Source organism: Notamacropus eugenii, chromosome 3 (genome assembly GCF_028372415.1).
Source record: "Notamacropus eugenii isolate mMacEug1 chromosome 3, mMacEug1.pri_v2, whole genome shotgun sequence".
Lineage (NCBI taxonomy): Eukaryota > Metazoa > Chordata > Mammalia > Diprotodontia > Macropodidae > Notamacropus > Notamacropus eugenii.
The window spans coordinates 305,095,936-305,119,405 of NC_092874.1; the positions used below are offsets into that span (position 1 = coordinate 305,095,936).

Consider the following 23,470-nt stretch of genomic DNA (forward strand, 5'->3'; position numbering starts at 1 on the left):
AAAGCTTGTTATTTGTGACCAAACCCTGCCCTCATTCCAGAGCATGCTGCGATCTGCTTAGCAGTTCCCTGCTGTTTCTTTTAGAACTTTAAAAAATCATTCAACCCAAGGGATGCAGTCTGTACAGTAGGGAAGTTACATGCAGGTGTATGAGGCCTGGGGAGGGTCCTCGCTCTCACTAGCCCAACGAGACCTAGCAGACGATTGCATTTTCGGTGTCTGACTTCTGGGGAGGAAGACTGACAGCATAGCATGGCATGGCTGTTCCGAGTCTGCCTTGGAAAAGAGGGAGTCTGATTATTTCAGCCCTCTTCTCCTACATCTTTTCTGGGTTGACTTACCGTGATGCTCGCCCTTTTCTCCTCCAAGCACTTAGAAAACCCTCACACACAGTGGTTGTCAATGTGGCTCTCCTCCCACTGGGTTTCTGCTTGTAGACTCCCTTACTGTTTGGTCCCTTGGTTCACTTAACCACCAGCCACAGGAAAAGAAGAACTAGGGGAGGGAGGGGACTCTTGGTCAAGTTAATAAGTTAATTTGCCCTGGCCTCCAACAGAACTGAGCTGGGCTGTTCCTCGTTGTTGCTTCCTTGTTGGTACAACCGGAAAAGCACTTGCCCAAAGACAGTCATTAATTGTGATTGTAATGATAACATGGGCTGCAGGAACTAGATCCCCCTCCAAAGGTGTGTCTGGTCTCCCTCCTCTCTCCGTCTCTCTCTCCCTCTCTCTCTCCCTCTCTCTCTCCCTCTCTCTCTCCCTCTCTCTCTCCCTCTCTCTCTCCCTCTCTCTCTCCCTCCCTCTCTCCCTCCCTCCCTCTCTCCCTCCCTCTCTCCCTCCCTCCCTCCCTCCCTCTCTCCCTCCCTCCCTCCCTCCCTCTCTCCCTCCCTCTCTCCCTCCCTCTCTCCCTCCCTCTCTCCCTCCCTCTCTCCCTCCCTCCCTCTCTCTCCCTCTGTCCATCTCTCTCTCTCTCTCTCTGTCTCTCTCCCTTCCTCCCTCCCTCTCTCTCCCTCTGTCCATCTCTCTCTCTCTGTCTCTCTCTCCCTTCCTCCCTCCCTCTCTCTCCCTCTGTCCATCTCTCTCTCTCTGTCTCTCTCTCCCTTCCTCCCTCCCTCTCTCTCCCTCTCTCCCTCTCTCCCTCTCTCTCTCCCCCTTTCTCTCTCCCTCTCCCTCTCTCCCTTTCCCTCCTGCTCTCTCTCCCCCCCTCTCTCCCCCCCTCTTTCCCTCCCTCCCTCCATCTCTCTCTCTCTCTCTCTGTCTCTCTCTCTCTCCCTTCCTCCCTCCCTCTCTCTCCCTCTCTCTCTCCCTCTCTCTCCCTCTCTCCCCCTTTCTCTCTCCCTCTCTCTCTCCCTCTCTCTCCCTCTCTCTCCCTCTCTCCCCCTTTCTCCCCCTTTCTCTCTCCCTCTCCCTCTTTCTCTCTCCCTTTCCCTCCTGCTCTCTCTCTCTCCCCCCCTCTCCCTCCCTCCCTCTCTCTCCCTCCATCTCTCTCTCTCTGTGTCTCTCTCTCTCTCCCTTCCTCCCTCCCTCTCCCTCCCTCTCCCTCCCTCTCTCTCCCTCTCTCTCCCTTTCTCCCCCTTTCTCTTTCCCTCTCCCTCTTTCTCTCTCCCTTTCCCTCCTGCTCTCTCTCTTTCCCCCCCCCTCTCTCCCTCCCTCCCTCTCTCTCTCTCTCTCTCTGTCTCTCTCTCTCTCCCTTCCTCCCTCCCTCTCTCTCCCTCTCTCTACCTCTCTCTCCCTTTCCCCCAACCTCCCTCCTCCAGAATTTAATAACATTGGTCCCATGGAATCAGATTTTGAATTGGATAGGGCCCAGCCCCACTTTATCCCCCATAGGTTTGTCTGTTCTTAAAAATGAACTTTAATCACATCACATGTCCCTGCATATGAGGCATGAGTGATATGGACAAAGAATTTTGCACAATATTTTGAAAAGTGTGAAATACTTTTATTATGGTCTCAATAGTAAATAAACAAGGACATTCTACATGCAAAAGACAGACCATCTCACACCATGTATTGCTTTAAAAAACCCATTAGGTTTTTAACATGCAGGTCCATGGGCCCTTAGGAACTTCTTTCTTGAACTTTTTTCTTTTTTTTTTGATATTGTATGTCTAACATTCTCCTCCCTGCCATTGTTTACTAAAAGCCCTTTCTCTCCATTTGCTTATGTTTCTGTTTTAAATAAGGTTGTCTTTAAGTATTCTCTCTTCCCAGTGCCTCCTGCTCTTTGCTTCCTTGCTGGTTGCCCTCAGTAACACCAAAGTTCTGTATCTTGAGGAGAGGACACTGGGTTCTGTTGGTAATTTGACACTAGATTTTCTGAGATGAATGAATTTGCAAAACCTCTACTTTTGTGGCAGGGTCAGGACCTAGCATGTGGCCAGCACACAGCCAGGCAGTGCCACTGCTGCTGTTGTTATTCCCATTTTCCAGTTGAGGACGCTGAGGCAAGTCAGGTCTGTGATTTGTGTCTGAAGCAGCATTTGAGTTCATACAGTCCTGACTCAGTTGAGCCCTGAGCTAAGGACCCTCAGACCTGTTGAGTGGGTGTCTTGTTTGGGTTTACCTGGCTTACTTGGCTGATTATTTTTCAAACATTTTGTTGCATGAAAGCATTGACTTGAACTTTGCTTGTAATTCTAGGTAATCATTGCCAAATGAGGAGGAAAGGACGATGTCATCGAGTATCTGCAACCAGGACCTCTTCTTCCCCGTGCAGTATTAAGCACTCCCCTACTCGAGAGACCCTGACATATGCCCAAGCTCAGAGGATGGTGGAGATAGAGATTGAAGGTCGCCTGCATAGAATCAGTATTTTTGACCCCTTAGAGATCATTCTAGAAGATGACCTCACAGCTCAAGAGCTGAGCGAGTGTAACAGCAACAAAGAGAACAGTGAGAGACCCCCGGTCTGTCTGCGCACAAAGCGGCACAAGAACAGCAAGGTGAAGAAGAAGAATGACGCCCTCCCTGGTGCCCATGGCGCCCCTGCCGCTGCCAGCCCCCTCCCTGAGCCCCGTGTGCGCATCGTGGAGTACAGCCCGCCTTCGGCACCAAGGCGGCCTCCAGTCTACTACAAGTTCATCGAGAAGTCGGCTGAGGAGCTTGACCATGAGGTGGAGTATGACATGGACGAGGAAGATTATGCCTGGCTAGAAATCATGAATGAGAGGCGGAAAGCTGACGGCGTGTCCGTGGTGTCCCAGAACATGTTTGAGTTCCTGATGGACCGATTTGAGAAGGAGTCTTACTGTGAGAACCAGAAGCAGGGCGACCCTCAATCCCTGATCGACGAGGATGCCGTATGCTGCATCTGCATGGATGGGGAGTGCCAAAACAGCAATGTTATTTTGTTCTGCGACCTGTGCAATCTAGCTGTTCACCAGGAGTGTTACGGGGTGCCCTACATCCCTGAGGGCCAGTGGCTCTGCCGGCATTGCCTGCAGTCTCGCTCCAGGCCCGTCGACTGTGTGCTATGCCCCAACAAGGGAGGCGCCTTCAAGAAGACGGACGATGACCGCTGGGGCCATGTGGTCTGTGCCCTGTGGATCCCCGAGGTGGGATTCGCCAACACGGTTTTCATTGAGCCCATTGATGGGGTACGGAACATACCCCCGGCCCGGTGGAAGCTCACGTGCTACCTCTGCAAGCAGAAGGGAGTTGGTGCCTGCATCCAGTGCCACAAAGCCAATTGCTACACAGCGTTCCATGTGACGTGTGCCCAGAAGGCCGGCCTCTATATGAAAATGGAACCTGTGAAGGAGATGACGGGCAGCAGCACCACCTTCTCTGTCAAAAAGACTGCTTACTGTGATGTGCATACCCCGCCAGGCTGCATCCGCAGGCCTCTCAATATTTATGGGGACGTCGAGATGAAAAACGGGATTTGCCGGAAGGAGGGAGCCATCAAAACTGTCAGGTCGACGTCCAAAGTTAGGAAGAAAGCAAAAAAGGCCAAGAAAACTTTGGCTGAGCCCTGTACAGTTATGCCCACAGTGTCCGCTCCTTATATTCCCCCTCAGAGGTAAGCAGACCCAAGGGCTGGAACAGGAGCAGGTCTCTGCTCAGAACCATCCCAGAGGCAGAGAGGGCACCTTTTGTCCTCTACTTGGGCGGGTGTGTGGGGACACTTCTGGGCATCCTGTTTGGGGAGCGCTCTGAATGGAGTCCTTGGGGTGAAAATGAGCCGGCAGTTTTTGGGCTGATGGGTGGAGAACCCAGTAACCCAGTGAAGAAGGTTCCCCACGTTTATTCCAGTCTAAAGTAGATTTACAACCAATTATGGAAGAACCAAAGTCCTTGTGCTCAGCCAGGGTTCCCCCTTTTTTCTGGTAGTGTCTCATGCCACCAAGTTCTGTTAGTGTGAAGTCCTGTGTTTAGACTCCAGACTTAAACCTGGAAGGGAACTGGGAGGATTTAACCTTCAGCGGAGTAAACAGGGTCTCAAGAGAGGTTGAGTGACTGTTCCAAGGTGCACAGCTAGTTAGTGGTGGAGCCAGGATTCCTGTTCTTCATCAGAAGAATGAGTATCGTTGTCATCATAGGAGCTGCTGCAGGCAGACACACATGGGGTCTTTAGCCATTTTGCATTTGATTCAGAGAGTGTTTGCTGATTTTCATTATCTGGAGCCCTTTTTATGTACTAATGACATGTCCTGTGTGCCCACTTAATTAAGGTAACTGACATTAATTAGTGCCCTCCCAGTTGTTTTCCTGCAGGTCCTATAGGCTCCTTCCTACCTTGCCCTTTGTCTCCAGTTGTGCCCTTTCTCATAAGGTAAGTGGCAGGATACTAATAACCCCGCTAATGACATGTCATTGGGAAGAAGGGGCTTACCTAGCCCTGTGCTGACTTGAAATCAGCACCGTTCCCAGGACTTTGTAATAATTAAGCATTAGAATGCAGCAGGATGGGAGCCTCGATCACTTTGTGTTGCTGGCTTTTACTGTAAAAACTAATGGCTGATTAGAGAAGAACTTTGAGAATTCGTTAATTTTAAGAAATTGTCAAGGGTATTTGCAGATCACTTTGAGTACATTTGTATAATCAGATATACTGAAATACATTCAGAATTTACAAGTGATTGATGTCTTTTGGTCCCTTTCAGCTGAGTTGAGTTGAAGCTTGTAGGTGGCTGCCTGGCTGCAGTGGCGAAATATCCCTGGAGCTTTGGCAGGAAAGCTGGACTGCTCACTTTCCTATTAAGAATGAGGGGGTTGGGAAAATGACAGGGAAAGATCCCACAGGGGAATCAGGAAGGGCAGGTCGATTGGCGTCGTAAACAAACTGGAGGAGGCCACATGGAAACATCCAGGTATATACAAGAGAGACTCATACATGCAGAATGTGTAGGAAATAATCTGAATGAGTAAAGCATCAGCATCTATGGGACAGCTTTCTGCAGGAGAGGGAGTTGGTACTGAATCTTGAAGAGAGGCCGAGAGGAGGGGAAAGGGCATTTCAGGCCTGGGGGCATGGGAGCTGGAAGCACCCCTGGAATATAAGGCCGTGGAAAGCTGGAAGGGGGTGCAGAAGAGCTTTCTATTTGGTGTTGGAGGAGAGGGCAGATAGCAGGGCAGGCACACTATCAGAAATCACCGTGGCTGCTGAGTGGAAGATGGATTGGAGACTTGAGGCCGAGAAGCCTCTTAGAAACTTAGTGCAGTAGGAGGGCCTGAATGAGGAGGCTGACCCTAGGGGCCTGTGTGGGAGAGATGTTTGGAAGGTAAAAATGGGGTTGGCTATAGGGTTGAGTCATGATGAGGAGGTGAGATTCCATGGAGATTGTGGACTCGGAGGAAGATGGAAGTTAGGAAGAAAGGGGAGTTTTGGGGAAAGGTAATGTGTCCTGTTGTGGACTTGCTGACACAGGATATCCAGTGTGTGATTTCAGTTCAGGAGAGACCAGGACTAACTAGCTTCAACTGTTAAGAGATACTAATGAATCTGGTGGGAGCTGATGAGATCACCTTGCGGGGAGGAGGAGAGCTGGCATTGTCATGAAAATTTAGGGAGAAGAAAATAACCAGGAAAAGGACCTGGAGGGGAGGAGGAGAGCTGAAGGAGAGAACCATTTCATTTGAATGACTTGGAAAGCCTGCTGGCCAAAGAAATGGAAGTGCATGGGTGGGTGCTTATTGTGGACTGCTTTCTTCCTGAGTTTAGCTGAGAAGGAAGGTTAGGATCATAGCTGTTACTGAGCACCTTAGCTGTGGGTTACTTCTTATTTGAGCCTCCTGGCAACTCTTTCAGAGAGATGTGGTTATTATCTCCATTTAACAGATAGAGAAACTGAGGCAGACTGAGGGGAAGGGATGTGCCCAGATTTTTCTGGCTTTGAATCCAGGCCCAGCGCTTTGTTGTGTAGTAGTGCCCCTCAGCTGCCTAAAGCTTGAGCATAGTAGCTAGCAGTGGTGGTTGGATCAAGTGAAGGGTTTTTGAGGATGGGGAGAGGTCTGGATGTAGAGCCAGTCGATGGGAGTGATTGGAGATTTTATACGCTCACCTGATGGTGAGTGGTGGTGGTGGTGGGGAAATCTAGGCTGCTGGGGGAGGGGGAGAGGGGCCACATTTTCATCTGAGACTAGCGTGGAGGGGGAACCCTTGGAGAAGAGAGTGAGTTAGGGATTGTCGGTTTTGCTGCTGGGACACATCAGGTTGTGGCAGTCTTGCTGCTGGGACACATCAGGTTGTGGCAACCCAGTGGACTTAGCGTTGTTCTTTGCTCCATTTCTGCTAGGCACCATGGCAGTGGTGGGGGTGGGGAAGGACGCTCCTGGTGGGGATCATGAGCAGTCTGTGGCTGGCACCTCATCAGTACAGTGCTAGTCTGAGGGAGGGTCCAGAAGGGGACTTGGGGCTATAGGAGAGAGTGTACTTACTTTGTAATATCCAGAGCTAGGTCTCAGTGAGGGCCAGAAAATGGAAGGAAGGTCAAGACAAGAGGAGGTTTATTAATTATGGAGCAGGCATTCCAGAGAGCACAGAGAGTTCCCAGGCAGATTGGGAGCTGAACATGGAGGGAGAGGAGGACTGAGGGAAGACATAGTCCAGAACAGTGACTGGGATTTTTATGTCAGCTCCTGGAATGTAGTGAGTATTATAAGGAGATGATCTAGGTTGGGTCTTAATGGTCAGAGAGGAGGAAGGTGCTAAGGTACCTGCAGGCCAGAGGGACCTTGCTTGTTCTGGACAGGGCCCTGGGGCAGTGTGCCTGGTGACAGTGAGGATCTTGAGGCAGGACCCACTAGGGTAGGAGGAAAGGGAGGAAATAATTGGACTGTGTGTGCCAGGCTAAGTACTTTATAGGTATTTTCATTTGATCCCTGTGACAAGACTAGAGTTATGATCCTCATTTTACAGTCAAGAAAACTGAGGCCAGCCTGAGTCACAAAGCTAGGAAGTGTCAGAGGTTGACTTTGAACTCAGGTCTCTTGAGTCCTGACCCATTGTTTTGTGCATAGTGTTGCCCCTTTAGCCACTTTACTTGTGCAATAGGCAAAGTCTTGTCCCCCCATATGCATGTGGTCTTTGATTTGTAGAATGTGAATATTATTCACAAGGATACTGTTGGTTTGTGTTCTGACCCCGCTTCCTAAGGGGGTGGGAGGGAGGTTGCTGGCCTCATTCACATCCAAGTGTAGGGTGAGAACCTTTTCACTCTGAGAATAAATGGAATGACTTTACTGCTGAGCATAGAATATCATGGGCTTGGAGGGGTAGAAAAGATTGGAGAAGGAGAGTCTAACCCTCTGTCCTCCTCACCTTGTTTTGTAAGGGAAGAAACTGAGACCTGGAGCTGGGCAGTGACTTGCCCAGGGTCCTATTTAGCCAGAGAGGATCAGAGGCTTCGTTTGGTTCTTGAGGTCTCTGTCAGCCCTGAAGATGCCCGAGGTTTTCTGTCTAATCCTAGGATCCTTTCCGAAGAGGAGGGCATGAAGGAAATAGGAATATTTGGCCTGGGCTAAAAAAGGATACCTGAAGGGACTCGTAGGTGCAGGTGGGATTAGGTGGATTTTGTTAACTCTTGAAGGGCAGAGCTAGGATAAAGTAACAGAGAGGCCGATTTTCTGCTTTCCGTAAATGGACTGGGCCGATTTTGGAGGTGGTGAGCTTCCCCTTAGGAAGGCGTGCTTTCAGAAGAGGCAGTGTGACCTCTTGCCAGGATGTTGTAGACTGGGATTCCTGATTCAAAGATGCCTTCTAAGACTGGCGAGTTTTAATAAGTCAGTAGTCACTAAACCTTTGTCAAGCACCTACTGTGTGCACAGAATCATGTTAAGTACTTACCACGTGCATGGCAGTGAGCTAAATGAGCAAACAAAGAAAGACAAAGGATAATCCCTGCTCTTGAGGAGCTCATGATCATGGTGAAGACAGCAGGTCAAATAGGAAAGAATCAACTAGTGTTGGCATTAAGGAGAATCAGGGAAATGCTTCCTGCAGAAGCTAGCATCTTACCAGCCTGAGGCTGAATAAAGAGGGAGGGCATTCCAGGTTTGGAAGTGGGAGTGCTGGGAGGTGGAGAGTTTTGTGTGAGAAGCAGCAAGGAGAAGGCCTGATTGGATTTGGGGAGATCACATGGAGGCAGTAGGGAGGCATGGGAGTTTTTTGAGAGCAGACCTGTGCTTTGGGAAGATCACTGGTGATTGAGGGGAGGTTGGCCTGGAGGTGGGCAGCCCCACAGCTGTCCAGGCATGAGGGGATGGAGTGGTGGGAATGTAGTGCAGAGATGTTAGAGAGGAGAGCCTGGCATCTGCTTGGAGATGGGGCTGAGAGAGAGAGAGAGGAGGCTGTGAGTCTGAGGGCCAGATTGAGGAGGCAGGACGGGGAGAATCAGCAGCATTGAGGGGTAATTATGGGAGGCTTCTGTTTCACTTCTTGATGTGAACTTAGTACTTGCACATGCTCTCCAGTCTTGGAGGAGAAGAGAGCCAGCAGGATGTCACCAAAGGGCACTGGACCCGAGTGAGGCCTCTCCTGTACCAGTTGTTGGCCACTGAGCTGGTCACCTGAGCTCCCCATTGGGAAAGGTGGGGAAAGCACTTGCATGTCCTCTGCCAGTAGGACTGGCATGAGGGTCAGGAGCGAATGTTGGGGCTCTGCAGAAGTGTCCGTGCGTGATCCTGGGCCTACCCTGAGCAGAGCTCTTGGCTCCGGGTCATATGAGCCACCATTGTAAACATGGACTCACATGGAAAGTTCTCATCCATCAATCTGGATGGCCCATCCCATGGGGATGACCAACAACTTGGTTCTCCCCTCAGTGGTCTTGGTTCCCCACCCAAGCAATTTCTATTTTCTTATTAGGGACAGCAGCAGTCCTGTAGGACCTTGAAAGCAAATGTCTTAGTTTACTTGTCTCCATCCTGACTCTCCTGCAGACAAGTTAAGAGACAGAATCCTGTGTTGGAATGTGGAAGCCTGGGGTGAAGGTCTGAGGTTTTGTTGCTTCCTCTTAGGATTCAGTAACTTGTGGGTGAGTTCGTTGAGCACCCTTGGCAGAAATGAAGATCCCCATGAGTTTTATCTTTGGCTTTATTTAAGTAGGGAGGGACCCACATGGATTATCACCCCAAACTGAGGTTCCAGGTGTTGCCATATCTGGTTTTAGGCCTGGGTTCCAGGCCCCGACAGGACCTAGTGAGGTCCTCCTTGTTGGTGCTGAGGCTCAGGGGAGGCTGTGGGACTGGAGAAGGGGCTTGCATGTGACCAAGCTTCTGGTCCTTATTCTGGGGCTTTCACTTAGGAGTTGGTTGGGGAGGACTAGAATGTGGGATGGGCCCAGGGGGATGTGCTCAGGGCTGGGGCGGGGCACTCGCGCTCGCTCTCTCTCTCTCTCTCTCTCTCTCTCTCTCTCTCTCGACATGTGTGGTCATGAGACCCACTGCCAGTGGTGGTTGGGTGGCTGAGGCTTTTGTTCTTAGGAACAAAATGACCAGTCATTGGTCATCTGTTTTCTGACATTCTGTCAGTGGCAGTTGGTTTTCAGGGATTGGACAGGGATGAGCATCACCTGCTCTTTCACTTGGTAGCTACTTGTCAGGAGAGACAAGCCCTTCCTGAGCAATCCAGGGCTGCACAGGGCTGCCAGCTGTCCCTAAAACCCTAACCTTCGGCTGAGTATCTGGGAGGGTTTTTGAGGCTGGCATTGTTCTGGGTTAGAGTGGACAAGGAATGCCTCCATGGATGGGTACATTTGGCTTACATGCTGAAGGGCAGGGAAGTGAGGGGAGAAAAGGCAGAGAAGATCTGAGCCCAACCTGGCCTAGGTTGTTCCAGTGGAATGTACCTCGAGTTTGTCCCCCACCCCAGCTACTTCCTTTATTTGAAGATTCATCCTTTACCTGATTCTTCCCCTCTCCTTATCCCCGTGGGCCCCCTCATGTTCCTTTATGTGTCTACTTACAGACTTGAAGGGTGGGGATGCAGCAGGACCTATGGGATGGTGAGGAGAGGCCTTAGCCAGGTCCTCACCCCTTCCATAGGAGGAATGAGCTGTGAGGGTTTATCCTTGGAGTGGATGAAGATGAATGAATGTTAACTTTGAGAAATAGGGACCTTCCCATGGGAGATAAAGTTTCCTTTTCAGAATATTTCAGAATATTTGTTCAAGCCTTGACGTCATCCGCTCAGGGTACCAGGCACAGAAATCCTTTTTTCAAGCTTCCTGGAGCATCTGCCTTTTCATGTACCAGATGAGATGGAGAGCCAAGGCTTTCCAGTACTTTTTGGTGTCAGATGACAAACATCTGTAAAAAGGAAAGCATCCTTGTCCCTGTGGGAGGTGCTGCCAAGCAGGCCCATCATGGTTCACACTGTCAGAGCAGGGAACAGAAGCAGTGTGTAATTTTCTGAAATGATGACTGCCGACACAAAGGGCTATATCCTTTATCCTGTTGCTCATTCAGATAGGGCTTTAAAAGTCAAGACCTGTGTTAGCTTCATTAGGCCTGTCCATCAATGGAAAAAATTAGAATTTTTACTCAGAAACAAAAGATCCATCCTGTTCTTTCTTTGCTTTGCTTTTTGGATTTAGAAAAAAATGTGCTGTGTCAATTGATGCGATTTGATCCTCGGAGGTTTTGAATTCTGAGACATAGTATTGTATTAATATAACCACAGGTGAGACCTCGGCTTTTCAGACAGGCTGTGTTCCAAAAGTTCCCTTGCCATTCTCTTTGAAACTTAGAAACCCTTTCTTCCGTGGAAACAATGTTGTAAATGGTGGTTACATGTCTTTTATACATGTATCTTACATGTGCATATGGTGATTGAATTGTGGCTCTTTGAATTATCAGTGGTTGGCACGATGTCTGGCACATGGGAAATGCTTCAGAAATAGCTAGTGGTCTGGTTAGATTCCTGTGTCAGCCTATCAAAACCTCCCCATTGAATCTAAAATGTAGCCAAGAGCAGTGAATGGATGGTCCCAGAAAGGGGATAGGTAAGAGGAGGATGAAACTTATCTCCTTTCGGCACCAGGGCCAGCTCTTGTTCAAACTTGGAAACAGAGTCAGTTTGTCTTGGCCACTTTCTCATCTACCATTCCATATGCCTTTTTCACCAGGCCTCTACAGATGATGAGTGTCTTAGTGTTGACTGATTCTTCTACTCATTCCCTTCTTTAATCTCCAGAGTACTCCATGGGCCCAAATTCTTGCTCTCCTTTCCTTGCAAATCACAACTCTTGACTTGCTGATACAGCAGGTCATAGGTTGAATATTAGGTAAAAAGCAACCTGCCTGAATTGATGTCACACTGTGTTTGACCCACTGGTTTCTTTACTCCCAGAGAGGTATTTTGAAAAAGGAATGCTTGTTAACTCAAATGAATTTCTTGTTTCAGGCAGTGAAGTAGAAATTGAGGTACCCAGGGCTGTCTTCCTTTGGGCTTATTGGCTCTCCTTCCCAGCTTCTTTTCCACCTCTACTTAAGCCACAGATTTCTTTAAAAAAGGAAGACTTTTTCAGGACAGTAGCTTGGACAACTTGTGGGGAGAATTGTGTGTCATTTGTATGGATGGGTTGGCCCCTGTTAGGTGCTGGTAGACCTGGCTTTACCTGCCTGTGGTTGTCATAAATGCAAGTATTGAAGGTACCTGATATCTTCAGTAGGAAATAGAGGCCATTGCTTGCATCATTGCAGGGCCAGAAGTTCCACTTGGTGGCATCTTACCAGGCCAAAAAGGTCTTTAGACTTGAAGGTGATTGGAGTTCGAGAAAGCACCTGAATGTAGGCTGTGGCTGAGAAATGGCACCGGAAGGGGCTGGACTTCACATCCTGAAGAGTGCTTATCTTCATCCAGGAATTTTCTCCCATTGGGGTGGAATAAAGAAAATCTGGTGAGCAGATTTGTTTGGGTAGACAGAACGACAAGGAATAAAAATAGTGTTTGCTACCAGCTGGGAGGGGCCTCTTCTCTTTAGCCAGAGAGTTTTCTGTAGGTCGGGAGGGTTTTTCAGATTTCAATTTTAAAGTAGAATTATGTTCTTGAGATAGTTTAGGAAGCAGAAAAAGTCTTGGGAATTTTGTCATTTTTATTTACTAGTTGAGTAGTAGTATCTCCTTGCTTTTGCTCTGGTGTGTGTAACAGTCATTTCTTCAGGTGGCTCTAAGCCTTCTAGGACTGGGAGTTTGAGGCTCCAGGTTGAACTCTGGCAACTGAACTCAGTTCAGAGAGTTGCCTCAAGAGGCCTGGCTTCCAGGAGATGTTAGCAAGTTGGCTGTGATGACCAAAGATGACAGTTGGTAGCATCTCTTGATGGAGACTCAGGTGCTAAAAGTGGTGGAGGGTGGGATCCCCCTATGGAGACCTCCAGTCTTGGAAGTATTGATGAGTGAGATGTGTGATATACCTTCTGTGATGTCTGTTCCATGGGAGAAAGTATCCTAGAAGTTTGGGACTTTAATAGAGGGTTTGAATGACTATTATTAGTTGATCAGGTTACTTTGTTCAGAATGATTTGGTTACTATAAAAAATATACTGAAGACTTACTACAGGCATTTATGGTTCATAGAATGAATTTTAAAAATCACTTTCATTTTTTTGGTGTGTTTACATTAGTGATTTCTTGTGATCTATCTCTTGTTATAAAGAATTAAGCAAAGATGGTCAATACACCTGCAGTGACCAGGTCTGACAGTGCATCAACATTTCTTATTTGTAGTGATGACTTGTTTTCCTCCTTTAAGGAATTTTATTTCTCTATCTCTTTCCTGGGCCCGTGATTGGTGAGTACAGTGAATCGAAGTGAGCAGCATTTCAGTGTTGTTTGGTCTATGTGGTTTACTGGCTCTTTCACTTCCCTGTATTTATTCGTAGTGTCTTCCCAGGTACCTCTCAATGCTTCATAGCCATTGTTTCTTTGTGACTCAATTCTCTTCCATTACATGAATGGACCACCACTGACCCTCAGTTTCCTGGTTCATGGGCTGGAAGGCACCTTAGAGATGAGGAGAATTGGCCTTGTCCAGAGGTCACCCAGGCAGGACATGGGCTCCAGACATGTCATAGAGCCGACTTTCTGGCTTCATGAAGGTGTTGCTGTTGTACAAGAACAAAAGCAATTAGCACCTGTCTTACTGTAGTGTAAGCGGAATGATTCAAAAACGTGTAGCTGCACTAGTGAGCAAAAATGGTACATGGAACCCTTGCATTTTGTCTTCAGTTTGGAAAAAATGTATATGAATTTTAATAAGCTCATCACAGAATGTCCTGCTCTGAATCCTGAAGTGCTCTCATTATTGGAATTCAAACTATATTATTTCTTTTGGGCTGCAGCTAATCATTACCATGGCTTATGTAATTAGAACTGAATTCTAATTGGTAATTGGAATATGGATGACTACTTCAGGGGTGTCATCCATCCGCACTAATTGAGACTCAGCTGGATTTTCCTAGATTTTATTTCCATGGCTATTTATGTAATTGTGAGCGTGTATATCTTTGGTCTCTGAATCATTTCATATATGTAGCTCTCTCCATGGTTCTTCATGTTTGTCATTACTTTCAAGTTAAGTCAGCAAGCATTTGTGAAACACCTGCTGTGTGGTAGGCATTGTGTTAAAACAGATCCTACCCTGTAAAGGCTCCAAGTTTTATAGGGGAGACAATGGGGAGATACCTCTGCAGGTTACATTGGAGATGGTCCCCAGAGGGAAGGTGCATTGGGAAAGGCCACCTCTCGTAGAAAAGATGGGCTTGTCTTGGGACTGGAAGAAGGGGGAGGCAGAGGTGAGCAGAAAAGGGAGAGTGACCCAGGTAGACAGGATCGAGAGGGGATAGCCATTTCATGAAAAAGGAAGTTGTAGCCCTTCCTCAGTCTTGGGTTTTGGCAGTTTTTTGTTATTACAAATAATACTGCTGTGAATAATAGTGATGATAGTGAAATTTGTGTAGGTTTATAAACTAGTTTATATACAGCTACCTTCCACCTCTGAGGTAGGCAAGCTTTCCTGTTAGGCCCATTTTATAGAGGCTGTGAATATAACTTTAAGTGACTTGCCCAGGGTCAAATAACCAGGAGAAGATGAATTCCCCGCCCCCCCCCCCCCCCATTGGCACCACATGAAGTGGCTGATCAACAAGCGTTGATTTAGTGTGTGCCCAATGGGCTACTTTTAGTTCTCCTGTAGAGATGCAGACATGTTGACCGTTTCTTCAGTTTCCAAAGTGCTTGACTGGTTGGGGAGTTCATTCCTTCTGGGCTTCATATGCTGACCTTGATTCCTCCCCTTGGGTTGTCTTCTATTGGTTCTAGACAGGTGCTCCCAAGGGTGGGGAGTGGGGAGGGGATGGGTTACTGCTACTTGATCTGAATATTTCTGCCATCCTCATTTACAAATAGATTTAGCAGTTCACTTGGCTGACTTTACTGATCTCCCCCTCCTTTCCTGCCCCCTACCCCCCATCTTCCCAGCCCAGGGGATCTGGATAGAAACATGAAAACTGGTGGGTGGTCCCTTGTGGTCCACCCACCAGAATGTGAATTGGACAAAGAGCCATGTCCAAGCACTCTAGAGAAACAAGGTTCAAATACCTGAATTAGCCTTTTGAAGATCCAGGCTGACTTTGATATGTAGTATTTTGCAAACAAGATCTCACTTGAGCCTCCCAGTAGCCGTGGAGGAGAGAGGTAGGTAGTCTTTGCACCCGTGCTTTGCAAGTTAATTGTTGGAGATTTTGGAGGGATGTCTCCTCATTTTGAGGCCATGTGGTGCTCTGATTCTAAACCCTAACCCTAAATGCAGGTTGAGTGTTGGAGGTTCTGGAGAGATGTCTCCTTATTTCAAGGCCATCTGGTACATTTTTTTAAAAAAGTCTTTTTAAAAATGACCTTAAACATTAACAAATATGAACATTCCAATATACAAGAAGATACAAAAGAGGAGTGTATATGAAACTTGGATGTCTATATTAAATTAAATGTTAAATTTAGCATGGTAATAACAAAATTACCTTCTTGTTTGTATACTCTCAGAAAATAGGAGAGGCCACTTAGAGCTGAAGGGATCAGGGAGGACTCCAGGAGGAGATGACCCAGGAACTTGGCCTTGGAGGTGAAGACCAGTGTTTTCCCAGAGAGAGGTGTGGCAGGTATACCTTCTGAACGCCTGTCCATGCATGGAGGTGGACTGGCCTAGGAAGACCTAAGGAGTACCTGATAATAATCCTGCTTGTCTGGAAAGGTGATTGAGCTTGGCCAGATTGTGGTGGGCCTCAGAGACCACCTTGGAGGAAGGCTGCACAAAATCTAGGGGCTTGGCATATTATTTCATTGACAGTTGGGGAAATCACTGAATTTCTCGAATGAAGGGATGAGTGGGTAAGAGCTGTTTCTTTGGAAGATTGCTGTGGTGGCAAGGATTGGGTGCTAGTGATGTGGAGAGCTGTGAGGTCAGAGAGGATTATGAGAGTACAGGCTGAGGCTGGGTCAAAAGCTGGAGTGCAGAATCCAGGCATATCACAAAGCTTGGTGACTTTGGCTAAGGCACATGCAGATGCAGTCTGCATTAGCTAAAGATTCTGGCTAATGGCAGCAGCTCCCAGCTTGGGGCCTTATTTTTCATCTGTCTGCCTTAAGGGTTGTTTTGATAAATGCTTGTGGTAAAATCAGAAATCATAATTATGTAATAGACACGGAAGAAATTTAAACAGTGAATGTCCAGACAGCGAAATCCAGATAGTATAATTTGCTAAGTATGAGGGGTCACCATTCTCTGAATTTCTTAACTTATTAAATTGCTGATGCAGATGGCTTTCTGTGGAAGAGGTGAATGGCTTCTACTGAGTTGCTCTGGCCCTTTTTGCACTTGCTTTGGAAAGGGTGAACCAGCAGGTTGTCCTCGCAGGCTCACCTGAGAAGCCAGGGCTGTTTCTTGCAGAGACTTGTGTCTTAGCTTCTCCATCCCTGTGTTTATAGTGGGAGGGTCATTTGTGTTTGAGTAGAGAAGAGGGCAGTGTTGAATGTTCAGATTTCAAGAAAGATTTCTACAGTGGAACTGGGGCAGAAATCAACATTAAGCCCTTTCTGTGGGAGGAAAGGAGAACACTGTGTACATGAACGAATTTGGGCTTGTACTTAGGAAGGGCTTGATAAATAGTGGTGTAAAGAGTGTTTGTACTTGGGTTGGCAAAGTTCATCCTTAGAATTCTAGTTACTGAAGGGAGAATGTTTGAATTGCCACACATGTTTGCATTTCCCTGGCCTGCCATAGAGGAGGCCCAAGTCCATCTAATATTGTTGACTAGTGTATGAGATAACATATAATTAAAGCATAATAATTAACCCCATAACCACTTTTATAGAAGCCTTAAGGTTTATCGAGTGCTCTCCTTTTAGGAATCCTGTGCAAAACTTATCATCATTTTACAAATGAGGATACTGAGGCTCCAGAGTGAGGTGACTTGCCACCAATGTCAATTCACCAGGAAGCTATAGAACCAGCAGGGTTTTGGATTCTGAGCCAGGGCTTCTGTTACTCTGTAGTCCTGATCTGTGAGCGACCTGGGCCTGCGCCTTCTCTGAACATGGGTGAACTGTGTGTTTTCTAAAAGCTTCAGAGTGATGAATCAGTTTTGCTTGGTTTCTTTGTTCCAATTGCCTTTGGTTTCCCATGAATGATTTAGAAGTTGCTTGAAGTTTCTGAACTGAAAAATTTATAATTCTCACTTCTGCTTTTCTGTAGGTCTTCCCCCTCCCCTTTTGAAATAGGATATTTGAGTATTTAATCAGGAGTAGGGGGATATCTAGGAAAGTCTGGCTTTCATTAGGAAAAGCTTGTGGTCGCTGAGTTGTAAAAATACAACAAGGAAGTCAGCTACAGTCACACTGAAATATCTCCTGCCTTTGAGGAAATCACTGTTGACATTCTTGGCCCTTCCCTAAGAACAGGGGGATGGCAGGAAAGTACTGGGCACAGTGCCTCCCCCAGCAACCTCTGGGAGCAGTTTGAGCAGTCATTTTTTGGGGAATCTGACTTCCCCATGCTAGCTTCTTGAGGTATTTCTTTGGGGAAGAATTGCTGTATCATAGTAATTTTTCAGCTACCTATTTAAGGGTAGGGTCTAGACCTGTGTGATGTCAAGGGTATGGAGAGCTCCCAGCTAAGCCAACTCCCTTCTCTGCAACATGGCAAGTCCTAGGGAATGCTCAGAGAGTTAGATGTCTTGTTCAGGATCACACAGCCAGGATATGGAATTTGAACGTAGGTCTGTCTTGTGGCTTTAGACCCCCTCGACACTGCACTCCCTACCTAATGGGGGTTCTTCGATTTGGCAGTGATTTAGGGAAGGGAAGGGGTTGTCTTTGAAAACAGAAATAAGTTATGTGGAACAGCAGTGTGGTTACATACGCTACAGCATTCTATGGGGCAGATACAGGTAGACTCTTTCGGTTCCTTGCATGATTCTCCAGCTCATCTCAGAAGGGTTTCATTTTCTGTGGATAAGAAGGGAAGAATGAAAACTGTGCACAGTTTCTGCCTACTTTACAAAGTAGTTACTTAGTGCTCAGCTGAGCTCAGATGAGCCAAATCTGCACAATAAACTGTTGGCAGTTCAGCATCCAGGAGACCTATGAAGGGAGGACAAGTAGCACTTTTTGGGTCTTCAATTTCAGTGTTTGATTATAAGACTTACAGTTTTCCTGCAAATCAGTTTTTAGTTTTTTTTTTTTTAAAGAAACTTTCATGAGTTTTGGATGTATTTAACTATTTTATTGGATGGAGAAAAATCAGTTATTTCAGAATACTTGTCAGACTTAACAATACTTTTTAAAAGCTGCATTTTTTAGTGACTTAAATGACTTGGTTCTTTTATTAATGTGAGTGTACAGAATTTAAAAAAATTGTTTAGCACAAAAGGTGTTATTTTAGGTTAACTTGCTTAAAAAAGATAGTATAAAGGATGAAAAAAGATGTAGGGGGCTTGCTTAGGTTTTAACATTAGTTAAAATGATTTAAAAATTTCTGGGTGGTTCATTTGGGCAGATTTTTAGGTAAATGATCAGTTCATGATTTAAGCTCATGCGTTGCTCCAGCAGCCTATATAAATGTGGTAGGAATTCTGCTGGGGGGATTGTGTTATTACCTATTTGTTTTGAAGTAATTTTGAAATAAAGATGGAGGATTACTATGAAATGTTTCCTAATTTCCATAATCAAAAGCCTCTCTTTAATGTGTTGCTTCAAAAATTAAACTTTGAGTTTTTCCGTGTTTTAGATTAAATAAGATTCTGACTCAGGTGGCCGTTCAACGGAAGAAGCAGTTTGTTGAGAGAGCTCACAGTTACTGGTTACTAAAAAGACTGTCTAGAAATGGCGTGCCCCTGTTACGGAGGCTGCAGTCCAGCTCCCAGTCCCAAAGACACACCCAACAGGTAGGTGGCATTTCTTTCTTTAATCAAAAGAAAACGTTCAGTCCATCAATGTTTTTTCTGTCCTGTCCCCTCAACCTCAGGGATAACTGAGGATCCAAGTTAGGGGTGGCCTGGGGTTTGCCTCTTAAAATGTAGCCACTTGAGAGTCGGACTTCTCCCTCATGTCCTCATTTTGCTGAAATTTGGTTCCATTGGAGTCTTTTCGGGGGAGCCTTGAAGGCACCGATGTGTAAACTAGCATGGAGTAGGGAGTCAGAAGAGTTTCTCCACGCCGCTACCTTAGTTTGGTAAAAATCTGGAAACATATTGGTCAGTTCTTGCATCCTTCAAATATGGCCTGGGACCTGGCTTCCTCTTTCTCCCCATTTAGTGGATTTATAGATTGAATCCTGTTTGCGCTGCCTCTGCTTCTTCGTTAATGGAACATTTCCTGCCAGGAGGTCAGAGATGAGAGGGATGGAAGAAAAGGGGAATAATCTCTGCATTTGTGTATCCAGATACTCCCCAGCCTCCAAATAACCCCCATGCTTGTGTCCCTAAGGTGGCCAAGAAGACCCTAAGCCCTGGGGCCCCTCCTGTACCTGCTCAGAAAGTGTAGACAAGAAGGGCTTTGTCATCCTGCAGTCCTGAAGATAGGACTGAATTTTAGGTTAAGCTACATTAGTTGGGGCAGAGGCAGATCCTGTTGGTCAGAGATTTTGATTTGCTGTGTTTGGAGCTCTTCCCGGCTGAGCACAGTGACTTGGTTGGTGCTGCATTCTCTGATCTTACATGTATTCTCTGTGTACTGATGGGTGGATGCATCTGCTTGCATTGTGTGACCATTCCCCCAGGAAGTACCCTAGGATGCTGTCAGGCTTGATCCTGCTGTTGACATGCATCTTACTGGATAACCTGCAGCCTGCTTTTTACATGTGCATGTGGCTTTGTATGTGATTTCTAGTGTTGAGAGTTCAGAGAGGATTGCTTCTAAATGAACTGAAAGGTTGTGCTCTTCCTCAGGCAGGGCCACTCAATCTGTGTCCCTGTGATTTACAGCCCTCCTCTCTTAGCAGCATTCCTGGTGTATTTGAAGGCTTTGTTTGGATTTTCTTTCCAGCATCCTGGAAGCCTCTTGGGGCTGGGGGGGGGGTGACAGCGGCAACTAAAGCATGGTATTTATTGTTACCGTCTTCACTGGAATGTTATGCCCCGTGTACCCATCAGAGTGTAATGTTAATCAGACTAGAGATGTGTCAGCACACAGTAATCTTGAGGCTGGAGGAGGGGCTGCCCATCCAAGCCTTGGGGCTGGGAGCCACCCCCAGTCCTGCCTTCCCATTATCAAATCTGGACTATGATTCTTGTGCTGTCTCTGTCATGGGATTATTGTGAAGAATCAGGGGAGACTGTTGGTGGCCAAAGGATCCATGAGTTCATCAGTGGGTGGCAGTTCCCTAGGACATCCAGATGGCAGCCCTAAGAAGTGTCCAAGATGGGCCTGAGACAAAGCCTCGTCCTGTGTCTGCTACCTCTCAGGAGGCTTATACGCTGCCCTTTGTTACTGTTTGCAGACTGAGGGTGGAGACTTTGGGTTTCTTGATGCCAGTCAGATGAATTCTGATCAAATAGGACCTGTGAAAGTGCTGTATAAATGCTGCCTAATGTTGAAAATGGTGCAGTTTTTAATGTAAAAATTTCAAGTTCTTGGTTTGACTTAGTTTATTAAACTTGAAACAGCTTCTTGTTTGTTCCTTGTCAGTTTTCTCTACTTCTCAGTCCAGTTCTAGAAGATTGGAGATTGGTCATTAATGGCTCCTCTCATGGCGCTTTTCCTTGCTCTGACAACTTGGTCATTTCCATCTCTTACACGTTCCTCCCAGTGTGGCTGAAATCTTTTTTTTACTGTTGAAGAAATAATTATGAGTTAAGACTAGATTTTAAAAATTGTATGATAATTTTTAAAAGTTGTATGCCAGAATTAAGGCTTTGGCAGCAGGACGGATTGGTAATGATGATTGGTGTTTTCAGAGTGCTCAGAGGTTCACAAAGGGTTTTTGGCCTTTTGTCTCATTACCAGTTATCCTCAGCAACTTGACGAGGGCTTCAGTAAGACTTGGGTTTGAATCCTGACTGCCATCTCTCTGCCCAGGGCAGATGACAGACTTGGGCTGACCCTGAACCCTCTTCATCCTCCAAGGAAATAGGGGTGGTGGTGGGTTGGAGTGGGGCTGTGTAATGTAGACTCGTTCTGTCTCCCTCAGAAGACAGCATGTGGGAAACTTGAAAGGCCTTAGAAATGGAACTGATAATTATTATAATAATTCATTTTAAGATGTTTGAATTCAGTAGAGGTCCCCCAGGAACCAGAAATGTAACTGGATTGAAAAGCATTGGAAAACATTCTTGTCAGCTTGGGAATTTGTGAATAGCTGCTAGCAAATCATGACTTAATTGAGATGGTGTGTGGCTGGGCCAAAGGAGGAAGGGGGCTGGAAGTGGAAGAAGGAGCCGTGGAGAGGAGAAGCCAAGCCAGCTCTGACTTCATTGCCTGCTTTTTTGGTGGCTTTTCTTTGCTCAGTTTCCTCATTTGTGAAATAAGAGGCTTTGATGGTTTTTCTTTAAGGTTCTTCTGTGGTATTTTAAAAGATATTCTAGAGGGAAAAACAGTCAAAATATTTCCCCTTTGGAGGGAGGATTTTAATAGTTGGTGGTTCCATTGCCTTTGGATAATAAAGCAATATCAGAGGAACCCACCCAGAGGTTCTGTGAAGAGTGGAGACAAAGCTGACTGGTCACTTCAGGATTTGCTTTGTCTGCTTTTTAAGAATAAAATTGCAGACTTTCATTTTTTTTACTGTAGTTGGAAATAAACCATGAGAATAGAAAAATGCTGCCTTAAACTGTGTCACATCAAGTTGCTCATTGTGGAGACTGCAGTTTGTAACCACAGTTTGTGTACAGTGAGTGGTCACACTTGGGCTTGTTGTTAGGGTGACTCCTGTTTGCCAGGGAGCCCAGGAAATGAGTTGCTGAGTTGACAGGAGACTCAGCTCCTACCTTGACCACTGGGTCAGAGCCAGGACAGGATACCCAGCCTGTTGCTTCTCATGTGTGGGGTCAGAAAACTGGGCCCGTCCTGCATTTCCTACCTTGGTCATCCTGTAGGAGCTAGCCGAGGTTCCTGAATTTCAGGCAGCTAATTAAAGAATGAGTTAGGTATGTTGTGATGTGTGAGTGTGTAATCTGATCTGCATGTGGAATCTTCCCGACTTGGAATGGACTTCAGTAACAAAGGGGAGGTGATAGGGAGATGCATGGATTGGGGCCAGAGATTTAACAGACCCAGAAATCAATTATTCATCTCCTGACTGGTTTCATCATCCTCTGCTTGAACGTTGGCAGTGATGGTGCTACTTGACAATCAACATAGTTCATTTTTCGATAAGTCTGGTTTTTAGAAAGCTTTTCCTTATATCATTAGCAATTTGTACTGAAAAAGACACATATTTTAGCCCTAAAAAAGTTACAATTTGGTGGGATAGAAAACTGTGGATTTTGATGATAAGAGACATTGTTACTCAGTGAGTTGGCAAGGTACCAAAGTGCTCTGTAACGTCTTGGGGCCCTCTGGGGGCTATGTGCTGGCTTTCTAGGGAAGGTGGCAGTAGAGGTTGGTTTGAAAAGATAGTATTAATACTTTGAGGGAAGGGGGAGGTGGCAGTAGAAGGTGTGTTTGGGGAACTGAGATGATATTTGGAGTTCAGGCCAGAAAGAGTGGACGGGACCACACTTGGGAGGGCATTAAGGGCAAATGCATGTGGACTGTATACTGCTGAGTTAGAGCAATGGGGGATGGTGCTGACCAGGTAAGAGCCTTCTGTGAGAGGGATGAAGGATGAATGACTGACTTACTTGCATAGGCCAGGCAAAGAATTTGAACCCCAGCTCTGCTGCTGTAACCTAGGTCAAGCAGTTCATTCATTCAACAAGTATTTATTAAGTACTTGCTTTGTACTGTGGGACAGTGCTAAGTGCTGGTCATATAAAGGGCAAAACCCGCCCCTGTCCTCAGGGAGCTCCCATTCTGAGGGGGCAGATGCACACAGATGGTTCTGGATAGACCAGGGGGAAGGCACTAGCGGCCCTGGCCATAGGAATGGAAAAGACTTCCTGGAGAAGGTGGGATGGAAGCTGAGACTTGAAGTTGAGCTCGAGCACACCTCACTTTGGCCAGTAAAGATGGGGAGGTCGGGTTTTGTTTGAGCAATAGCGAGAATCTCGTGTCTCTGCATTGAGACTAGAAAGGTAGGAAAGGCCCAGGTTGGGGGAGGCTTTAAAAGCCAAACAAGAGATTTCATATTGAGTCCTGCAGGTAAGATAGGGGCTCTCTAGAGTTGTTTGAGTTAGTGTCTTCATCCGGGAAAAAACGAGAGGGTCCCACTACCTCAATCCCTCAGTCTTAGCTCTGTGACCCTTGACCTCAGCCTTGCCAGTTTGGCCCTTTGGTGATTGGCATGGAAGAAGGTGGGGGGGTTTGTTGTAGTTTGGTTCTGGTCTTTACACTCTTTGGAAGAAGAAATCCAATAAGGAGGAGGGTTAGGAATCAAG

At 46.6% G+C, this 23,470-nt stretch overlaps 1 protein-coding gene across 10 annotated transcripts in view; it reads left to right on the top strand.

Moving 5' to 3' along the window:
* Positions 1-23,470, top strand: part of BRD1 (bromodomain containing 1) — a 103,054-nt gene that overhangs the window by 32,677 nt on the left and 46,907 nt on the right. For all 10 annotated transcript variants that reach the window (XR_011964312.1, XR_011964313.1, XR_011964314.1 and 7 more), the window contains exons 2-3: positions 2,643-4,023; positions 18,724-18,880. Coding sequence is in view for 6 of the 10 variants with exons in the window: in XM_072596527.1 (XP_072452628.1) it covers positions 2,643-4,023; positions 18,724-18,880 (1,538 nt within the window). In the remaining 4 variants the exon portion in view is untranslated. The remainder of the gene's footprint in view (positions 1-2,642; positions 4,024-18,723; positions 18,881-23,470) is intronic.